Raw genomic sequence first — 23,021 nt, forward strand, 5'->3', positions numbered from 1 at the left:
AATTCATCTAAATACCTCGTTTGGTTGACTGATTTTACTTTTTCATTACTTTCTTCAAAGGGAGATGAAAAGAAAAAAGTGCGTTATTGTTTATGTGTTTTGATCATTTGCCAATTCTGCTCACAGCACTATTAACGTCGTATCATACTTCAAATAAATTCAGCTTCTAGTAGTTAAATTATCGAAAAGACTGCGCATTTTTCTCAGACTTTCATCGGATACACTTGGTCCCCAGTTGTACCGAACACTGACCAATAAACTATTAGGTATTCTGTCTAGCTACCCGTTCATAGGTAAGTACATCATTTGCTCATAATTTGCAAGTGCTGTTTTAAAATAGTGTTGTCCAGGATTCTTTTATTTTCCTTATTAATATCAAGTCTATGTTATTTACTTTTTGTTTGTTCGCGTATGTGCTATCATTTCGTTAGCCATCTGTTCGGATATTTCTTCTCTAAGTAAAACATACAATTTGATTAATTCAAAACAATCCGCTATAATAATCTTCAATATTTTTAATCAAAAATCGCACTTCAACGCAGTTTAAATACCAGTTTCATAATGTGCTTTAAAGTGCTAATTCGTTATTTTTTACTAACCTCTAGATCTGTACTATTTGATATGTAACCAGGGACTGAAAAAGTCTTCATATCCACAAAAGGCATGAATCACAAGTGCGTCGTTCGGACATTGGCTACAGTTGCTATTTTATTCTTGGTTGTGAAAGAAAGCAAAGAGAGTGACCTAGACCCCTCGGAGTAAGTTAATTCGTGGTATCTTTTGTACTAATGTGGGCTCCATATTGTTTTTGTTTGCGCGTGCGCCAAGTTGTGCACGAGCATGCAGTATCAGAACTAGAAGAATTTTTATTTTGAAGGCGTCACGAAAAGTCGGTTGCAGCGTTATTAAAAAATTAAAAACTCGAAATCTACGTGGTCAAATATCTTCAAATTTTTACAGTTTTTTCTTCGTAGAATGATAAGGCAACTGACGCAATATAGAAAAATATTTGGACTACAGAAAACTTTTTATCTTGAAAAATCGATATTTCTTTAATATCTTAGTTTCTGTATATATGTGGTTACGATTTTAATAAAACGTTGTCATATAATAGATAACAAAACAAACTTTCGTATTACGCAATCTAAAAGAGATTGACCACGGGAAACTCGAGATTTTAATTTTTTAATGGCAAAAAGCACCCCGTTTTTGGCCAACGTGTCGCTGCTATGATAACTATTCACGTGATCATTTTCACGAAAAATGATTCCTAAACTCATAATCTTTAATATGGTTAGCGTATCAGATATCAAGATATATAAAGTTAAATGAAAAAACATTGATTGGGTAATATTTTTGAGATTTTTTTTTTTCATGCTCTTTTACAACAGCTTACAAATCAGAAATGGCTAGAAATGGGGAGTTATTATTTATATTTTAGCATACTTGTCTAATTAGCGTAAAAATGATTTGAATTTCACAAACAAGAAAGAGAAATCTTAAAATTTAATATTTTTGAAGAATTATGTTTAATTCCTTAAAACAAGAAAAATTACAAAGCGCGGTTGTTTAACTGTCGAGCCCCACCTCCCTCCTCCTCCCTTCCCCCCTCCTTCTTCTCATGAGACAGCTAGCCTGCCAGTGTTTGCCGCAAGTTCTGGACATCATTCATGGGAAGCCGCGTGGATCCAGTGTTGTACCATCTCTGATATTTTTTTCAGAAAGCTCCAATGATAGGCAATCCGAAAAAAAATAAAATAAAATAAAAAATAACAGCGATGATATCCCATAATTTAGGCCTTTAACGTCCTACAAATCCATCACGTGCATGGATCTTAATACCTCAATAATATATATATTAATATTTCAACATGGATATCTTTATATAAAGATTTTGAAATCTTTATAATGGACCAAAAGAGCACAAGAGCCTAAATGCTCATTAATTATTCATGATTTTTTGAAGTCGTTCAATAAACTCGCGGATCGTGTTTATCAGCAGTATCAGGCTAAAACCTGATAAAAATGAGAATATAAGTAGAACTAATTAGCATGTAAAACTGGTATATATATATATATATATATATATATATATATATATATATATACTTACTGTAATATTCTCTTTCGATTCACTTTTGAAAATCGCTTTATGGGATTGTGAGTAAAAAAGAAGGGAAACAGTGACGCAAGTAAAACTTTTCTATCTTCGAAGTCATTGATTTTTTTTAGTTGTTATTTTAATTATTTATTGATTTGGGTTACACTGGGTTTCGCAGGGTGCCTTGTTATAGTCAATTAACTTTTTATAAAAACCCATTTCCTTAATTCTTACTTATTTAAATGACAAAGAGTAAAACGACAAGTTCCTACCCAAGGGCATAACTGACCCTAGGGAACCCCTTACGGCTTTGCTTCTTTCTCTACTTAGAGATAACGTGTGTTCTGAGACTAGGACAAGGTCAAGCAGACTGAAGCGTTTTGTTCACTGTGACGGTGTTTGCAGGTAAGAAATACCACAGAATCAGTGGGATAGAAAGAAAAACTAGATAAATTCGCTCACGCCAAATTCAAATAAAAATATGATTACTACTTATCCAATGTATACTGATCAGTATTAGATTAAATATTAAGTTGATTTTTTGGGGGGAAAAACTTTCCTATTATAATATTGAAAAGTTATTTTGAATATTCAATAACCTGGTCATTCCTAAAAGTCTAGACTCAAATTTAATATACTAATCCCCAGGATGGAGCGGGCTTCTCTAGAAAAACATTGGAACACGATGTTGTTTCCATTTGCGAACTTTACGTTCCAGCTCTCTGATTTCTAAAATGGCCTCGAATTTAAGGACTGATAGATGACGAATATCTTATGGGAATCTAAATTGAACTTAAAACTTTTCTCGTTAATATCAATTCTGAAAGGTTCTCTCCTAACATTCACGGACTGAACCGTTTCGAAAACGCTCGACATATTTTTGGTGTGGGTATAATGTGCACAGCGCACATTACTGTCTCTTAACAGTGGTACGCCCGGCGAGACTTCCATCTAAAGTTACATAAGACTAAAGTTACTTTTTTCCCTAAGTGTAATTTTATTGGATGTCCTTTACTACTTTTTAATTGCACTCGCAAAGGAGGAAGAAAGGAGGGCCTGACTGCAATGCTTTTTGAAACTCTTTTTGCGCGTTCACGTTCTGAACGCGATTCTGATTGGACAAAAAGCAATAGGGATTTACCGTTAATCAAATTACAAATCTCTCATCATGAGATAGATCTTGCAATTGTATCTTATTAACAATCTAGCTCGCTAGCTAATTTCACTGAAGTATTTTATTCAAAATGAATCATAATGTTTGGGAGTAGACGTTGGAGAGATCTTAGAGTACTGCTCAACAATATTTTTCTGGAATCAAGGGGCAACAGGAAACGTGTTTCGGTGAATCGAAATGTCTGTCAGAAGATGCCCAGCAGTTGAAATGTTTTTTATACTCTTCGCCACTTGACTAAAATTAGCTTAACCCATTAAAAGTATCCTAGCTTCATTTATCTTACGATCGACAAAATTACTCGATTCTGATTGGACTATTCTAGATGAGAACGACTTTCAAAATCTAAAAAGTATTAAGAGCGGATAAAAGTATTTATGAGCTGAGCTGAAGAACCGGCTGTAACCCCAAGAAAACGCACCTGAAGATCTTGACGAAGTCTTTAAACGCTTTTTACGCAGACGTCAGAAACAAAAATGGTAAACAGTACGAGCCAAAAAGTTTAAAAGTACTGACGGCAAGCCTTGAGTAAGAAAAATTATCCATATTCCATCATTAAGGACCTCCAGTTCAAACAGTTCAAACAAGGTCAAGCTACTACACGTGAACTCGACAAAGGAAAAATGCCAAATGCTGCCAACGTATTATCCGTAACAGAAAAAGAACAGCTATTATATGGCAGAGAGGGAAAATCTTGGTTCAAGCAATCAAAGAGCACTTTCCCAAACAATGTGATGGATTCTCACCCAGCATTTTGGTCTCAGAGGACGTCAAGAGCACCAATCTATGACTGCTGAAAAATTTAAAATATGTCAAGAAGATCGATATGTAGAGTACATAATTTTCGATGAAAATCCAACTAAGACAAGGGAAGGTGGCTTGAATACAAACTGACAATTAGTACTGCCAAAAATGTTTGCCAAGATATTTATTAGTATTAATACAACTACTCAGCAGTATTCTGGATTCAATCGCGTGGATTCGTATTAGCCTAAAGGAAAATACGGCTTTCACTCTTTAGTTAATAAGGAATGAACAATAATATATCGTTGAATACTACGCGGTAATACAGCTGGTAGAATTTCACAGTTCCACTGCACTGGTTTGGACATTTAAAAAGACAATATTTGAAGAATATATTGAGCGCATGTTATTGTTGTTATACGCCATGTATTTTGAACAACTACTAACGTATCAAGAAATGCCCTATTGTTCGGTACTAAAGTTGAAGAACAATAGCAGGGATTAGCAAAGGATTAGCATATAATTAAGCCTGACAAGTCACTCGTAAATTCGCCAACTCGAGTGGCAACGAAAACCATCGGAGAAGTTTCGTAAAACTTTCGTAAAGGGAGCAAAATCACAACTCTACCCCCCTTAGGCTAACTTTTGTATAGTTAGCAAACTCTCACTACACTACCCCCACTAGGTTAAAATCGCTTGAAGTATCCTTGCCGATGGGGGTAGGGATGAGGTGGATTTTTAAGTGGACTGAAGATGTTTCAAATGAAACCGGCTTCCACTAATTGAGTCGTTTTAAGTGCGTAAAAACATGTTTTTAAAAAGGAATTTAACCTTATCAATACTAACATGAAAAATTTCATTGGCTAATAATGTGTAGGCGCGTCATCGACCCCGAAAGGGACGGAACGAGTTCCGAATAGCATTGAAGCCCTCTTCTCTCCCTTTCTCCCCTCCCCTCTCCTCCCGTTGGGCCTGAAACTCAGGTTTCTCTCGTTGTAAGTTAGTGACGATTTACAAAAAAATCACCAAATCCTCCTTTAAATTTCTCCCCTATCAATATTACTTTCTGCTTTATTCTGGTTTCAGTCACATGCCCTATGGTGGCTCCTGGCGTATTTCTGGTGGCTCCACATCCCTTAGAACTACAGAGACTTATACTCACTACTACTGCTGCCCAGGATGGCTAAAGAGTGGACGTCACTGCTCAATACGTAATGTGTTCTGATGATATAGAATGTACAGACCGTCTTACAAGGATCGGAAGTTGTAAAATACGAAGCTATAAAATTATAAGTCAGCATTAAAATAATTTTTAAATAAGTCATAATATATCAAAAACAGAAAAAAAAGTTATCGAGCCGTTTTTGATAAAATCTTTAAAAAAATCGTACATAAAAAAATAACGTCTGGGCATCGAGTAAAAAAGTACTGATCTCTATCTCTTAGATGTCAAAACCTAGCCTAACAGTCAAATAACTATGTTTGTGGGAATTAGTTTTCATTATTGTTCGTTTACTTATAATACAATTAATTCCCAATTTGTAGTCTGTAGAGTCCCAATTAAGTCGCTTAATTTACTTACAATCGATCTTTTCGTACAATTCAGAATTTATATATATTTGTGGTGTTTTAAAAGTTTTCAAATTAGACTCGCCTAAAGGTTCGTCCCGAATTATGAAAACTTTCAAAACTTCATTCGCTTCTATAAATGGAGCTACAGTAGCATTCAAAAGAGCACCATGACCCCTATTTTTCATTTTTGTTTTCTTATATATTCAAAAACCACTTATGTATATATATATGTTAAGTGTATGCTACATCGAGTGTATACAGTCAATTCAAAAAACGTTGTCGTCGACCGGCTCAAGCCTACGCGACTGGACCGAAAGGAATATGGGTAAAAATCACTGAAGCGGTTAAATATTCGTTCTGAATTAATTGTTCCCGCTAGTAACAAGATAATAATGGCCAGAAACAATCCGTCAGATGCATGTCTTTGGGTTTAGGGAAAGGAAAACAAAGTAGTTATGATTCAGTTCACAATTTCGAAAATATGAAGGCATTAAAAAAAAGTCTTCTTCGACACTTCCCGCTCGCCTACGAAGGTTCGTGCTGTAAACCAGGCATAACTAGTCATATAAAATTATGGAGTCAACTCGGCTTCAATGATTGCTACCCAGAGTTCCTTTCGGTCCAGTCGCATAGGCTTGAGCTGGTCGACGACAACATTTTTTGAATTGACTGTAAGCAGATTAAAAAATCTGCCTCAGCTGGGTTCTCGCGAGAACCCAACTGAGGCAGATTTTTTAATCTGCTTATACACTCGATGTACCATACACTTAACATATAGATCTATACCGAGTGACAAAAATACATTTCATAAATTCATTTAATATATTTATATTTATATACATATTTAGAAACTTTTATAAAAGAAACAAAAAGTTGCGCGATTGCATTACCTAAAGTTTCCTCAAAAAACATCGATGGCAATATTGCAATCAGTATATCAAATGTTTATAAAAACATAACTCTAACCTCTGATTACATCATTTCCACATCATTTAAAACAATTCGGGAAAGATCTGGAAATCGTCAGTTTATTGATTTAACATACTATTGACGTTAATAAACCGTGAATATCTATATAACCGCTCTTTTTTCCCTTAATTTTCACAGGTGACCCTTGTCCCAAAGGAAGAGAAAACTGCACCGGTATTCGCATTGATATATTGTACTTCAATACACTTATAATAATTAAACCTTGCAATTTGCTATATTTCGTCTTGTTATTTGCAACTTATGATTAAACGCTGAAAAGAAGCACCATAGGGCATAGCTTTACTTTCTAATTCATTTAGTTCTAAAGAATCAAGGAAAGATAAAGGCGGAAAATAAGTAAAATAAACGTCTAAATTAACTACAGTTTGAATTAGCCAAATGTTTGTTTGAATTAAGCGAGGAGCTATGTTCATACAATCTTATCGAAACTGCCGACAACACCATTAGAACGTTTTGCTGATAAGTTTACTCATCGATTTAATATTGCTTATTTTATGTTTCCTTTCGAAGACTCGTAGGTCGAAAAATTCATGGCAAGTAGCAATATTCATCATGACAAAAAAACAAACGCCAATTGGCTCCATATATAAGCAAAAATATCCATGTCGTCAACGTAGGTCTTTGTAAAATATTCACTTGCCCAAACAATCAATTTCTGGCACTATTTGAAAAATAACAAAGTACTAAGCAAAGTAGAAACTGAAAGGAAAATATAAGGCAGATTACTCATCTTGCCAATTAGATCGAACATTCAATTTTAGGGGACTATAATTCGAATATCAACAAGCATAAGAGGGGCACATATTGGTATCCACAAGTTCGCCAAAGCTTGTCTTTGATTAATATTTTTCTCTTAAATATTTTAAAGTCTCTCACACCAAATAAGATCAATGCTTTATGTTACAGCTGAGGATAGATGAGTCAAGTAATGTTTAATAACCATTATTAGCATTCCTTCTTGAGCGTTATAAGATGATTGATCTTGCAATTAAATAGTGATTGCTTGCAAAAGAGTCTGGCAATTAGCCAAATGAATGATTAATTTGAATGTTTTCGTTTCAATGTTGCTGTAGATTTTCCAATCAACCACGTTCCTAAGCCATCTGTGTCATACCGTAATGACTCTGCTGTGCCCAAGTTGGAGATGGTTTGCAGTTTTGACTTTCCTGTGTGGAGGAACGTCTCATACCTGGTTGAATGGTATGGAAGATCAACTAAACCTGTCAAGAGGGACACATGGTGTGTTCCAGACAAGCCAGCAGATGCTCAGAATGATTGTACTCGAAGACAAAGTTCCATTGTACTTCCAGATCACTTTGCATTAGGCGACACGGTGAGTTGCAAAATATATAAGTCATATCGAATGACAAAGGAATAAGTAGAGGCTTGAACACAGTTCTATCTTTGAACAAATGAATTCGTTGTCACGACATCTAACGCAGGGCCAGGGGGAGGGGATTGATCGATTTTTCTATATCGTCATGATTCCGACCCGGAGGGGGGATGGGAGGGGGGACGTAGAAAAGTTTTATTTTATAGTGTGGCTTTATCATCTTGGCTTATCTCCTGGTGCTATTGCTTACTTTTTTTATTTTTCTAATATATAATAAACAGGTATGGTGCAAAATGTTCATGAAGTTCTCTACAAAAAAGACCAATAAATGGACAGCAACAGGAAAAGACAGTAATCAGTACTACGTGGGAATCGAGGTAGCTTAGTTCCAGCCTATAGTTTCTTTTTGTGTGTGCGATATGCAATTGCTTTGTAAATACTCTGTGAATGTTTCTAGGTTTCTCCACGTCACGTGATTGTCAAAGAATGCAACGTAGCAGAGAACATAACAGTTACCTTAAGGCCAACTGTTCCTATTTTACCCACAATGAATGTCCCTGGATCTGACAGTGTAGTGGTGTCTGTGTTGATACCCCAAAAGTACAAAGCACAAAGAAGACAAGCTGCAGTTGACAAATGCCATGTTGAACTGAAGACACAAGACATAACTCGTGGTAAAACAATCACGATTAGAGGAATCTGTGACAACCAACAAGATCAAAGACAAAGCTTTTCCTTTCGTTTCAAACCGCAAACCACGAGCACCAGTTGGTCAGATGTGGATAGCTATCAAATGCCAGCAGTGAAGGTACAAGATCATTAACTTTGTATTTTAAGGGTCTAGTTACAGAGTCGAAAAGGAGAGAGAAAGAACAGCAAGCACGTGGAAATTCTCAACATACTCACGTATACTCACATGTGTACTAGTTGTGCTGAGATATGCTGATATCTTGGTGATGTCGACATGTTTGGTCAACTTAGGATCTACATAGGACTTTTTAATTTCAATTTTCTCATTTTACATCTCGCGTGTTGTTGTTGTTGTTTCGTTTTGCTGTTTTATTTTGTTTTTTGTTTTTGTTTTTTGTTACTTTTTCTTTATGTACTAACGATTTAGATGTACATTACAATAATTTTAATTTTAATTTTAATAATTTTAATTTTAATTTTAATAATTTTAATTTTAATTTTAATAATTTTAATTTTAATTTTAATAATTTTAATTTTAATTTTAATAATTTTAATTTTAATTTTAATAATTTTAATTTTAATTTTAATGATTTTAATTTTGATTAAAATCTCTTTCTCCAATGCAAGATTTCTGTATTGTGAAAATTCTCACACAAGAGATCCTGAAATTTACAAGACAAGATAACTGTTATATGTGCTTTTTCCTTTAAGGTTACAGTGGATAACACAGAAACACGATTGTGCCTAACTACCACAGATCCTAATTTGTTTACATTTGACAAAAGGTAAATCTCTCAGTTGTAAATTGTTTTTCATTCCTAATTCTACTTTCAAATATTCACTTAACTAAAGAAATTCTTTTCTCCAACAATGCAAGACGGAATTCCTCAACAAATTACATTAATATTTGATGTTTACATTGCAGAAAATATTTCTATAACGAGATGGGTGATTATGTCATGTACAGCAACGAAGCAAAGAAAGTGCAAGTAAAAGAAAAGAAAATGTTTGAACATAGGTAAACTAGTGATGGATCCTATACCTATTGTCAGTCGTATTTTATTTTCTCGACAGGTTCATGTTCGTCTTTGGATATGTGCTGGCCAAATGACTTGTGTATGCGGTGCAGCAATACGAGAGGGAAAAGACGTCATAGTTATATCTATGTGTAACAAAATGAAAGATTCAATGCCTACAATACTGAGGACTTTCAAACGAAGTCCTGGAAGTCTATCCAAAGGAATACAAATTACTAAGAAGATCAGTGGTTCATCATTGGAGCAGGAGGTACATTTATATCACTGAATTCCTAAAAAGACAATTTAGATTAATAATTATTTGTTACCATAGTTCTTCCTTTTCATATGTAAAGGTAATTCTATCTTCGGGTATAAGAGTCTCAGTAAAACGTTCTGGAAGGTCACTGGATGTTCGTATCAATGCACCATCTACTGAAAAGGGAAAAGTCTTGGGGCTTTGTGGTAACTTTAATGACGATCCGGAAGACGATTGGAACAAAGGAGGTGATGGTAAACCTCATGATAATGAAAAACTATTTTCAGCAAGCTGGCGGTAAGTCAATGACACAAATAGAACTTATAACACATGGGCAAGCAACAAATGCTACAATTTTGTTTATATTGCTTTAACAGTCTTAAGGAAGGGAAGAGCTTTTTTGAGGTTCTCCCTGAACAAGAACTTGAAGAGCAAGTTGAACAAGGGAGATCCTGCTATTGTGGCGTCGAAGGTGAAACAACACAGGATGAAAGATGTGATGACAACGCAAATCTTTTTACAAGAATCGACGCTACTCAGATAGAAGTACTTAATACTCAAATAAATGACCAGTCACACTTTGGTATGAAAAGATCTGTAGACAGTCACTGGTATAGTGATGACATCATTGATCACGTGGAACGTAGCTACTATGTGGATGATCTTCATGTACAACTCCCTGTAAACCGCATACGAAACAAGAGATCACCGATAGAAATCATACCAGAAAATAAGGCAACCGAGTATTGTAAAATACAAATTGAAGAAACAAAAGCAGGAAAGGCATGCATGAAGATCTCGGAAACCAACTTAAAAAATGCCATGATACAGTGTGTTAACGACTTAAAGGTAAAGAGATATTTAATATGAATATGAAAACAGTAGGAAAGGGTGCATTATTACGAGATATGTGAAATTAGAAAAAAAAATCAAAAAAAGTATTTGCTTTTATTTTGACACTCTTAGTTGTCAGGAGACAAGACATTTGCAGTGTTGGCATTTGACACCATGAAGTACATATGTGAAGATACCACATTAAAGAACCTTTCACTCTACACTCATACTGCAAGTGGTGACTTAATGCCTCCCAGAGAGGTAGTAAAAGACTTGTGTCCTGCAGACTGTAGTGGACGTGGCAAGTGTAAGAACAGAACCTGTATATGTGAAGAAGGCTATACTGCACTGGACTGTTCCATGCAGGTTAATGCAGTTCCTGAGTTGTTGGGGTAAGTAGAATGCAAACAATACGTGAACAGTAACTGTAATTGTGAAAACATTGGAAAAGGATTTTTTTCGATTGAAAGTCTATTATAGCCTTTTTGGTCACTGTTCTAGCTTTCAGCTTTATAATGAATCGTTTTTCCATTCCCTTTTTATGAAAGGTTTGGCATTTCCTTTCTCGAAACCTTTTATATATATCTTTCCAAAACAGTACGCAATGATTGAATGGTTCCCAATTGGTAGTAAAAAAAGAGTACTGACAATCGAATCTCTTTTGAAAACAGAAAACTAATAAGTTAATCCATTTTAGCTTTTTCCTTTGACTTCATTTTTAGGATTTACAATAGTGGACTCTGTGATATACGAGAACGACCATGTAAAAAGACAAATATCTTGGGTCAGAACTTTATCAAATCAAAGAACCTAACATGTCATGTACAGGAAGAAAAGGTATTTTTGTGAGTCATCATAGATAGATATATTTAATAAAGTGCACATGAGTAGTTTCCGATCGGCAAACCTGTAATTTTGTGCTGATTTAAAAATTTAACCTCTTGTGTCATCAAATGATAGTAACATTAATTGTCTGTGAAACCTGTGATGGTTTGTTTCAACCAATATCTTGTGATTATTATTCTAGGTTTATCAAGGTACCTGGTCTCCTTGTAGTCTACAACCACTGATAGAAGATAGCCTTTAGTAGATAACCATAGAGTACACCATTCGAACGCAGTTGCAGTGACTAGAGTAGATTTATTGACGGTAGATATTGTTACGGTCTTAAGAAACTAAGAAACTGGTTCGAACTGAAATACAGGTTAAAACACAACATTAATTTAAGATCAATTATGCTAGCTATTACAAGATCAATAAATTCACTTACTTTGATGTACGTGGATAGGATAAAGATTGAGAAAGAAGGTAGAATTTTGATAGATTGAAGACTGATAATACGGTGTAGTTAGCGTCGAGAAAGCTATATGATACTACTGAAAAAGCACGTGTCATAGATTGATTGACTGAGGTATCGAGTCACTTAATCATATAATAAAAAACTTTGTAAAAGATTAACTAGTTAACATTCCGGCCCCTTAAAGGCGCTAAGTACTGCCTTTACAATAAACTATAAGGATAAAGGCCGGAGGACAAGAAAACTGAACGGTAACAATAATAATCGTAAATGGTATGTAATAAACTAAGAGTTCAAAGTTAGTGTCCCTCGTGCATTGCACAATAGTATATCGTAGAGTCCTTTGTTTAGGCTGCAACATCTGCTTCCTCCAGAAGTACAATCTTACTGACTGGACGTACAAGCGTCGATGTCTTCGTCCTTATTTTAGCGGACCGTACTAAGCCATCCACACTATTCTGGTAAACTTCTAGTACTCTGCCTAGTGGCCATGAAAATCGCTGTGTGGTATCATCAACGATCATCACGACGTCGTTGGGTTGCAGATTCCGTTGCTTTTTGATCCACTTTTGGCGGGCTTGTAGACTGGGCAGGTACTCTTTCACCCACCTCCTCCAAAAAACGTCGGCTAGGTACTGCACCTGTCGCCACCTTCGCCGACTGTAGACGTCTTCCTTTGCAAAAATACCTGGGGGAATGGTCGAACCTGGACGTAGCAGTAGCAGATGGTTGGGAGTCAGAGCTTCAAGGTCTCGCGGGTCTTCAGAAACCTTTGTAAGTGGGCGGCTGTTCATGATCATTTCTACTTCGCACATCAGGGTGGATAACGTTTCGTCGCAGATGGTTTGTTGTTTTAAAAGTCCTTGGAGAATCTTCCTGGTCGATCTGATACATCGCTCCCACACACCGCCATGGTGCGAGCCTGAAGGTGGATTGAATGTCCACTTTACATTCTTTGCTAGAAGCGCGTCGTGGATGGCTTGCTGATTCATTGATTGGATCGATTCGCGAAGTTCCCTTTCGCCCCCGACGAAGTTCGTCCCATTATCCGTCCTAATTTCTTTAGGTGGGCCTCTTCTTGCGATAAATCGCCTTAGCGTGTTTATAAAGGAATCTGTATCTAGGCTGTGTGAAATTTCTATATGAACAGCTCGTACGGTAAGACAAGTGAAGATCACGCCGTATCTCTTTACTGTTGTTCTTCCACGACGTACCAAGAACGGTCCAAAGAAGTCAATCCCGACGGATGTGAACGGTGGATTATCCGGAGTCACGCGGTCTCTTGGCAGGTCCGCCATTTTTTGCTGCTGTGGTTTGCCGTGATTCTTTCTGCAAAAGAAGCATGTACCGATGGCACGGCGCACCGCTGCTCGGGCCTTGACAATCCAGTATCTTTGTCTTAGATGAGATAAAACATGCTCTGCGCCACAGTGACCATTAGTAACGTGGTGGTGTCTAATCAACAGCTCGGTGACATGCTGCTTGCTAGGGAGAATAATTTGGTGCTTGTGATCTTCGTCTATCGGTGCGTTCGCCAGACGACCTCCTACACATATCAGGCCATCAATCAGCTGAGGACTGAGGTTGTAGATAGAACTTGACTGCAACACTGTGGAATTACGTGAAGATAGAGCGACAACCTCTTCGGGAAAGGCCGACTTCTGCACTAACTTGAGGATTTCCCTTTCTGCCGCATTCATCTCGTCCACTGTTATCGGATCCAGCTTGTTCGAAGTGTTGACAGTCTCTTGAGCCCGACGCTTGCGGCACAGGTTACGGAGATTTGACTTCAACCGCAACATCCAGGCAACGGACTTGCGCAGGCGGGTCCAACTGGAGAACCGTTCGAAGCGCTTTACCATATCCCCGTTCATTTCCGCTGTGGAGATAACGTTGACTACTGCTTCCCTCTTCACTTCTGGGTCGTTATCTTCCAGTTTCACAGCAGGACGTCGAGGCCAGTTCTCTTCTGAATTCCAAAGGAAGCCTGGACCATTCAGCCAGCGGTTATCTCCTAAGGCCGCTTTAGGCGACAAACCTCTTGACGCATCGTCTGCAGGGTTGGACCTTGTGTCGACATACGACCATTGAGTCCTTGTTGACTTCTCGCGTATTGCAGTCACTCTGTTTGCTACAAACGTATGGAATCGTTTGTCCTCATTCTCGATGTATGCAAGTACGCATGTGCTGTCGGTCCAAAATCTCGAATCTTCTAGCACTGGGATGGAAAGCTCTTTGAGAGACATCTGATCGAGTCTAGTGGAGAGAACAGCCGCAGACAACTCCAACCTCGGTATGGTAACTGGTTTGAGGGGTGCTAGCCTCGACTTGCCATTGACGAAAGAACAGTGAATTCTCCCTTCTCGATTGACTAGTCTGAGGTATGTTACTGCTCCATAGCCTAGTTGAGAAGCGTCAGAGAAGTGGTGCAATTGGCTTGATGAGACTTCACCGAATCCGTCTGGTTTGAAGCAACGACGGATAGCTAAGCTTTCCAGATGTGGTAAATCTTGCAACCAGCTCTGCCAGCGTTGAAGGTCTGCCTCTGTCATAGGATCATCCCACCCTAGTCTTTGGCGGCACAGGTCTTGGAGCAGCAGCTTAGCCGGTAGCGTATATGGAGCAACGAATCCCAGCGGGTCGTAAATCGAACTGACTACCGAAAGTATACCTCGTCTGGTGGCGGGTCTGTCCTTGATAACGATAGCGAATCCAAAGGTGTCGGATGAGACTTTCCACTGAACGCCAAGAGCTCTCTCAATGCATGTAGAATCGAAGTCCAGAGTCTTCGTAGAAGGCGCTCTTTCCTGTTCTGGGATTGTCGAGAGAACCGCAGCGGAGTTTGACATCCACTTTGTCAAACGAAAGCCTCCCTTTGCCAATAGATCACGCAGCTCTTTAGCGAGATGAACTGCAGCTTTCTCGGTAGCCACAGACTTGAGGCAATCGTCGACGTAGAAATTTCTCTTAACTGTCTCGATTGCCTGTGTACTGAATTCTCCTGAGTAGTCGTCAGCTGTCTTGCGTAGAGCAAACGTTGCGCAACTAGGCGATGAAGTTCCTCCGAACAGATGGACATTCATCTGGAACTCTTCTATTTCACCTTCGAGATCTCCATCCTTAAACCATAGAAATCGTAGAGCGTCACGATCTCCTTCCGGTACTCGTACCTGATAGAACATTGATTCAATGTCTGACATGAGGGCAATTGGTTCCTCGCGGAATCTCGTAAGCACCCCAATCAGAGAGTTGTTAAGGTCCGGCCCCTGTAGAAGCTCATCGTTCAATGCTTTGCCTTTATGCTTAGCTGAGTAGTCATATACGACGCGGACCTTGTCGGGTTTTTTTGGATGGAACACAGGGTGGTGAGGCAGATACCAGGTAACATTCGTGGCGACGTAACAGTCAGTGACCTTTCTGGCGTAGTCTTTCTCGAGCAGATTGTCGATGAATCTTGAATACATCTCGTGTAGCTTGGGGTCCTTCCCGAGTCGTTTCTTCAGGAGCAGAAGACGGTGCATAGCAAGGCATCTGTTGTTTTCAAGAGAGGGCGCGTCATTCTTCCAAGGCAGCGCCAACTCGTAATGCCCATCTTTACGACAAATAGTTTCCTCCATGATCTTTAGAGCTCGCCTGTCTTCCATTGACATAGTTCTCTTGTTGTCGTATTGTGAGTCGTTGAACTCCATATTGCAGAAACTCTTAAATTGATGTTCGAGATTTGCTTCAGATTGAACAAAGTTCGACATGTGGAATTCGTGGGCTCCATTTTTCAGTGGTCCGACAACCGCCCATCCTAGAATGGTCTTCATTGCGTATGGTTCTCCTTCTAATCCTGCTCTGATTTCCTCCGGTTGCAGGGCTCTGGGAACGTCGCTGCCAATCAGTAAGTCGACCTCTGCATTGATGCTTGGTATACTAAGACCTTTGAAGTGTTGCCAACTGTTTACATCTACTTGACTAGCCATACTTTCTGTCGAGACAGGAAGATTCGCAATGGAGAATACGGTAGGAATTTCTAGATGGCCAGTACCATCCAGGGCTGATACCTCTAGGCCAAGAACTGTTGTCTCAGTTTTGCTGTTGACCTTCTCTATCGTCGTGATAGATAAAGTGGTTTCCTTTCCTTGGGCATTGAGCATGTGTTTGAGTCTTTCTGTGCAAAAGGTGGTATTTGATCCCCCATCCAGGAACGCGTACGTTTGTACTACCTTGTTGGAGTCTCTTGCCTTGACCTTCACAGGAACTATAGGCAAGGCTATTATCTTCCGGGTCGGGACTGTTGGGTGACTCTTGACATAGCCGTTTCGAACCTGGGAGGAACTTTGGTTGGTGGTTTGTTTCGAATCACTGCTTGTTGCCTCGCCATCTTGTTTGGATTCTTTAGCTGTACTCGACTTTGGGTGAAGAAAGGTCGAATGTTTTTGTGTGCATCCATCCACCTTGCAAAAGCTTGCCTTTGAACAAGAATTAGCTACGTGACCATTGGTAAGACAGTTGTCACACAATCTCTTGTTGCGAACAAGTTTGTGTCTTTCTTCTAAGCTCATTCCTCTGAAGACGGAGCACTGAGAAAGCCAGTGATTATTGCTGCATGACGGGCATTCTGGAAGTCTCCGAGACGTCGTAGTATTGAGACATTCGCTGTTCTTGTTATTGCTGTTTGGAGATGTTCTCGCGTCGACTTGAGTTGCGAACGACATTGTTCTCCTAGTGTTTCGTTCGTTGTAACTTCTTGGCTTGTTTGTATTCAGGTTGCTGTTGTTTGACATGTCACCGAATATTGGATGGGCTGCAATTCTCGCGCGATCCTCCACGAATGCGGCTACATCGTCAATGGTAATTTCTCTTCCGTCCCTTTCGGTGATCCTATCTGCGATGTCGCGCCACTTCAGGCGTAACCCGTATGGCAGCTTGTCCACAATGCGCTTCAGCGTGTCCGGGTTTTCTATTTTACTCGAAAATCCAATCTCTCTTAGGGTGTTCCTGCAGCTCGTGAGAAGGGTTGAGAACTTACGCAATGCTTCGCCAGATTCGGTCTTTATCGGGTTGCCTTCGGTTAGTCTACCAACATACGATGCTGCTATTTTGTAGCTTTGGCCGTATCTTTGCTTAAGAAGTTTTCGGGCTTCGCGATAGCCTTCTGCGGGGGGCATTGAAAGGCAACTCCGCATCAGCTCCTGTACGTCTCCAGCTGTATATTGTACAAGATAGTACAATCTTGCATTGTCGCTCTCCGTTTTGGACTCGATGATATTCTCAAAGGCTCGGACGAAGCTGCAATATTCTATCGGATTTCCGTCAAAGGTTGGTACCTCAGGCTGAGGTAGCATCAAGGCAAGGGTGTGTCGCTGTTGCTGAACCAGTAGGCTCTCTATTTGTTGAGCTTGCATTCTCTGGGCCGCCATCGCGCTAAGAATAGCTTCTTCGTTTTCCGATTTTATCTTGATGTCCTTCTTCAAGTCCTCTGTCTTCTTCTCGTTGATTGATATTTTAAGGTCGGCTGGTAAGTTGAGCATCGGTGGTGGTGTTAATGGTGTCTTAGGCCTTTTAAAATCTCCGTTTTCTTCCGTACTGTCCTCGTCTGTTTCTTCGCCGCTCGATTCATTGGAAACTGTCTCGTAACTGCTCTCACCTTCGTAGGCATTTTCTTCGGCGGTGGCCTTTGCTATTTCTGTTTCCAGTTCCAATTGTTCCATTTTCTGTTTCAAACGCAGTTCTTCTTCTTGAAGTGCTTGTCGTTTTTTAAGAAGCGTCACTTGAACTTTCAACGCTGCCTTTCGTGCGGCGATATTTGACCTTGACGAACGTGAGCTGCGATGAGACGTGACACTGGCGTTGTCGTCATCGACCTTTGGATCGCATGACTTCTTCTCCAACTCTGATGCTGTGGCTATAGAGTCTATTCTTCGTTTTAAATCGCAAACTCTTGTCATCTCTGCTTCGAAGTATTCATGGGATTCTTCTATATCGCATTCGTCAGACAGATTGGCGTGGTAAGTTTCGTGAGCAGTTCGAAAATTGTCCATCGCGTCATCCAGTTCGGGAATTTTCAATTTTATGGATTCTAAATTGTCGACGCTGAGTAGCATTTCTTTGATTTCATTTTGTGTTTTTGTAATAAGCCCTTTGGCGGCGCTCCTAGCTCGTTTCAGTTGTCGCAGTTCTTCCATTATTGGATTGGCAGATTATTGAATTCCGATCATTCCTTTGACCATGCGGTTATCAATGTTCCTTTGAACCATACAGCATTCCGATCATTCCAACGAAATCAAGTACGGCGAAGTAGAAGTTATACAGCAATGTACAGTCGTAAATAACACAGCTATACGTACCAAATTCGAACTAAATGTAGTCTACAACCACTGATAGAAGATAGCCTTTAGTAGATAACCATAGAGTACACCATTCGAACGCAGTTGCAGTGACTAGAGTAGATTTATTGACGGTAGATATTGTTACGGTCTTAAGAAACTAAGAAACTGGTTCGAACTGAAATACAGGTTAAAACACAACATTAATTTAAGATCAATTATGCTAGCTATTACAAGATCAATAAATTCACTTACTTTGATGTACGTGGATAGGATAAAGATTGAGAAAGAAGGTAGAATTTTGATAGATTGAAGACTGATAATACGGTGTAGTTAGCGTCGAGAAAGCTATATGATACTACTGAAAAAGCACGTGTCATAGATTGATTGACTGAGGTATCGAGTCACTTAATCATATAATAAAAAACTTTGTAAAAGATTAACTAGTTAACACTCCTCGTGGAATTCCTTTCACATCACAAGGGAAAATGACTGATCTGTTTGGTGTACAGTGCAACCTGCCTGAGCCTCCGACTAGACTTGGTGACTACGAACACGAGAGTACCCCTACTGGGGGACTTTTGATTTCGATTTCTAACGATGGATTCAATACTAGTGTTCAACGACTGCGTCATGTGACTTACGACTCAAAGTGCATGAACTGCAGTAAATCAGGAAAATGTGAATTTAAGGTACGTATTCAATTGACAATGAGGCTAATCCAATGCAAGTTTTGAAGCAAATGATAGGAGGAGAAAACCCGGCCTGTTCATCATAAATACGTATAGAGGAGTAGTAAGTATCTCGCCGGTGAGCATCTGGTGCTGTTATTCTGCAAGTGTCGAAACAATGGTTTAGTAAAATCGATACCCGTCCGTCTTTCACAGATCTGAATTTGTCAACTTCTCGAAAACAGTATTTTGGAATTCAGGCTTTAGCACATCTCCTAACTGTTCTATTTGTTAGTTCGACAATAACCACTGTTTGATCAAGTGCCATATGATTTTAATATTCTCTTTAAGGTACTAACGTCATTGGTGTTCTTATCTAGCGAACAACGAATATTTTTTAGATTCTTAAGTAAGGGTAGGATACATATAATATTTCTTATTTACCCGTTCAATGGAGGATTTGATTCGCTTGTTTTTATTTGCATAGAATGAATCCTGTTTAATAAAGGGACATTGCTTTGCTGCCAATGAACCCAACCCACGTGACTGGTGCCAGCAGTGTTTACCACATGTTGACCAAAAAACTTGGACAAGTAGAAAAAGTATGTTTGAATTATAGAAACCTCTACCTATTATTACATCACGGGCTCTGACATCATACTTTTTCCTTTGTAACTGCACAGACAATCAAGTTCCCAGGTTTCCTTCAAAGACCACCTATTTTGCCTTACAAGGAGAAAGACTTGTGATCCAACTGAAAGCAACAGACCCTGATAACCGTCCCCTAACATACTCTGTATTCAGTTCTACAGCTACTGGATATACACTCAGTCTATCTGGTTTATTGACATGGAAGGTGACATCCAATCAGAATAAAAAGTTTACCTTTCAAGTGACTGACGAGTGTGGCGCGTTTGATATAATACATGTGAAAGTACATATGGTACAATGTCCTTGCCTCAATGGTGGCAAATGTGTACCTCACCCCTACCACCCACGGGGATCTGGATCATACCAATGTCAGTGTCCCAGAGGAACCGGTGGAGAACGGTGCCTGAAAGTTTGTTCCGGGTCTGAATGTAAGTATAATAATACAATTCTTATTTCCCCTAAATATTTTCTATTCAACTTTGCATGCTTGTTCGCATTCAGGTCCTCGTGGTCTCGCAGTGAAACCTATAGGGACAACCAAACTTGAAGTGAAATGGAACGAACCTAAAGACTTACGGTCTGTGGATTATTATTGGCTAAAGGTAAGTTTAAAGTGTTAAACAAACATCACAGACTTCAACAAAGAAAACAAGAAGAAAAAAGAAAGAAAGAAAAGAAACAAACAAACAAAGAAAGAAAGAACACAGTTAAATACAGCCTAAAAATCAATGACTTTCAAACATCATGATAAAATATCTTTTGTGTTGAAGTATGGTCATACAGACAAACTAACCTGGAAAATAAAAGTGCTAAAGACTGTCACAACCAAGATCTTAACTGGTTTGAAAAAGTTCGAAAATTACCGTGTTTCTTTGACTGTGATGTTCTCCAATGATGGTGAAAAAACGACGGAAGCTGTAGCGAAGACTGGCGAGGATGGTAAGAAAGGTTTACATTTTCATTCGTATGCACAGTTTCATAACACTTTGATTTTTTATGTAAGTATTCGTCTATATTAGATAGACATGCGGCACAGATGTTTATTTTTTTGTTCGAAGTATATATTTTATCTTATTCCCCGTTGTTATAAATCTTATATTACCGTATATCTTCTACAATGCACAAGGATAAATATAATCATCGAAAGGAAAATCTTATATTTTTTTACTACACGGAAGTGTGTACCAAACAGGTATAATAAGCAGATTCAGACGAAAGATGCAAAATACACATATATTTTTACATTTATTTTGGATTACTTTAAAATCCCTATTGCATGTATTGTCATCAGTACCTGACGCAGCACCAGTCGTCACTGACATCTCTCCAGTCAGATATGATACCATGAAGGTCACGTGGTCATCTATACCAGAAGATCAACGGAACGGTATCATCAGAGGCTATAAAATATACTACAAGGAACTGCTGTATCCTAGAAACAAATGGAAAGTGTTTGTGGTTACCGGAGGTGATGTATCCAGTACGATGGTGACTGGACTAAAGTCATACACTGAGTACTGTGTTAAGATGTCTGCCTTTACCAGTAAAGGAGAGTATCCTGACTGGGGAAGAAAGCAATGCAAAATAGTCAAGAGTAAGAAGAATTGTACATGTCTTTAAAACTGCGCTATAAAAATATTAAATGGATAAAACTGACTTAGAAAATAAGATCAGATCAAACTCAAATCGTAGTCTAATCACATATCACCATTGACCTTAGTTAAATTTCCTTGTTTCCATTGGACACATTAAAACCTCAATTAGGTATATATTACCGAGGCTAAAGTGCTCATCTGATCAAAGGAATGGTAACTCAAATAAATGTATTTTATATTTATTAAGTATAAATGCCAAAACGTGATGGTTTGCAAGTGGCATGGGTGGCATGCATGGTTTGGAGTCAGTTTTATTCTCTTGCTGTTCTTCTTGAAGCCTTTCTTTAAGTGCTATTATAATAAACGAATACTTTCAAACTACTTGGTGTTTGTTTTCTACAGCTCCTTCGCTTCCTATCAAAGTACAAGCTAAGGCCATGAGTATGACAGAAGTACTTCTGAAGTTCTTGAAACCAGAGCACTCGTTTCCATCCAATAAAGTACAAGTGGATTATGGAAAACTGAAAGACGAGTTGAATATGAAAAAAGCCTGCTATGGTTCTTCTTGTGTGATTGATAACCTTGAGCCAGACACCATGTACTACTTCAGGGTGATTGGATATGTGTACCAGAGAGGAGAAACGCCAACATTCACTAAGATAAAGACATCAAGAGATGAGGTAATGCCTTTGTTACTCTTTTTTTACTCTTTTTAGGAAAAAGGGAATTTGATAATATGAAGAAAAATATTAAAGGGCTTCTACTTCATCTTATATCATAACCGTCTTATGGTCACCTTAAGTAAGAAGGACCTAAGTACAAGTCCCAATAAATGCACAGTGTAATGTGCTAAGGGTATGTCTATGGATAAAACATTTACGCATTCAGTTCATATTGAATATGGAACCATTTTCCATGCCAGGAGTTTTCCAAGTGGAATTAAAGTCTTGTCTTATAAGCAAGCAGGAAAAAAATCAGTTTTCGAGAAAGCTAAAAAAATAGGTTCTAATGAAATTCGTCTTTGTATTCTCATAAGGCTAGTAAAACCCAGAACTAAATGTACAGTAATCGTAGAGTGAAGTCACTTAGCCCGTGATGAAATATCAGACTAGTTCACATTTAGTAAACCAAATTCCATTCCAACGGATTTCAGACGTTTTTGTCCTCCTTTTAATAAGCGGTTCCCCCGGTAGTAAGCCCACCAACCCCATCCATGGCTTACAACAGGTATTCTATCGTCTATTTAATTGACAAAACACACAGTGAATGAAAATCTGAATGTCGTCTTTTTTCTCTTTTCAGGTTCTTAAATTCAAACGTCAGATTAAGTAAAGGAAGATACGACCTTTTTTACTGCTTTTTTGTGTGTAATTTTGCATGCTAGCATAATCTTACTGGGGATTGAATTGTGCATGATAGCGTAGCGGTGATTGACATAAGATGCGATATTTACTTGTATCGTGTATCTTTATTACATCATTGGTCACGGGGCTCAAACTATTATATCACCATTGTATAACAAAATTAGAATATTCTAACAGTTAAAGAGAATAACAAGTATGCGTTTACCTCGTTATTGATTTCAGTTATTACCTTCAAACAAAATATAAATAGACAAGACGTTCTTGGAGCGTGCACTGGGTTGCTTTATGTGCGTATATGATGGAGCTTATTAAAACCTTCATCTTTGTGTACCGCTATTTGGGGGGATGTTACTTTCTGAAATTCTCGATCTCTCCATTATTGATTATATTCTTGAATTAACTATGCAAAACTGAATTAT

At 38.5% G+C, this 23,021-nt stretch overlaps 4 protein-coding genes across 4 annotated transcripts; 2 read left to right on the forward strand and 2 right to left on the reverse strand.

Moving 5' to 3' along the window:
* Positions 1-188: 188 nt before the first annotated feature.
* On the forward strand, positions 189-12,305 carry LOC116299649 (von Willebrand factor D and EGF domain-containing protein-like). The gene is made up of 16 exons (XM_089038996.1): positions 189-293; positions 632-758; positions 2,432-2,506; positions 5,103-5,227; positions 6,696-6,731; positions 7,652-7,911; positions 8,193-8,288; positions 8,369-8,719; positions 9,313-9,386; positions 9,527-9,590; positions 9,676-9,888; positions 9,974-10,173; positions 10,254-10,725; positions 10,843-11,102; positions 11,433-11,547; positions 11,738-12,305. The coding sequence occupies exons 2-16, from the start codon at positions 664-666 to the stop codon at positions 11,795-11,797; spliced, it is 2,496 nt and encodes an 831-aa protein (XP_088895122.1). The 5' UTR covers positions 189-293; positions 632-663; the 3' UTR covers positions 11,798-12,305.
* A 49-nt stretch (positions 12,306-12,354) lies between these two features.
* LOC148905828 (uncharacterized) lies at positions 12,355-12,999 on the reverse strand. The gene has a single exon (XM_089038883.1). It carries the CDS (start codon positions 12,997-12,999, stop codon positions 12,355-12,357), a length of 645 nt encoding a protein of 214 aa, XP_088895009.1.
* Positions 13,000-13,069: 70 nt separating this feature from the next.
* Positions 13,070-18,180, reverse strand: LOC148905829 (uncharacterized). Its single transcript, XM_089038884.1, has 2 exons — positions 13,222-18,180; positions 13,070-13,132 (listed from the first exon to the last, which is right to left on the reverse strand). The coding sequence occupies exons 1-2, from the start codon at positions 18,178-18,180 to the stop codon at positions 13,070-13,072; spliced, it is 5,022 nt and encodes a 1,673-aa protein (XP_088895010.1).
* Positions 18,181-18,794: 614 nt separating this feature from the next.
* On the forward strand, positions 18,795-22,806 carry LOC116299672 (tyrosine-protein phosphatase Lar). Its single transcript, XM_089039003.1, has 8 exons — positions 18,795-19,013; positions 19,480-19,594; positions 19,676-20,071; positions 20,145-20,245; positions 20,414-20,582; positions 20,935-21,237; positions 21,641-21,918; positions 22,541-22,806. Exons 1-8 carry the CDS (start codon positions 18,810-18,812, stop codon positions 22,568-22,570), a joined length of 1,596 nt encoding a protein of 531 aa, XP_088895129.1. The 5' UTR covers positions 18,795-18,809; the 3' UTR covers positions 22,571-22,806.
* Positions 22,807-23,021: the final 215 nt, after the last annotated feature.

This window comes from Actinia tenebrosa, unplaced genomic scaffold (assembly GCF_029948245.1).
Source record: "Actinia tenebrosa isolate PJP-AT-01 unplaced genomic scaffold, QUT_ActTen_1.0 PGA_scaffold6__47_contigs__length_16458017, whole genome shotgun sequence".
Classification (NCBI taxonomy): domain Eukaryota; kingdom Metazoa; phylum Cnidaria; class Anthozoa; order Actiniaria; family Actiniidae; genus Actinia; species Actinia tenebrosa.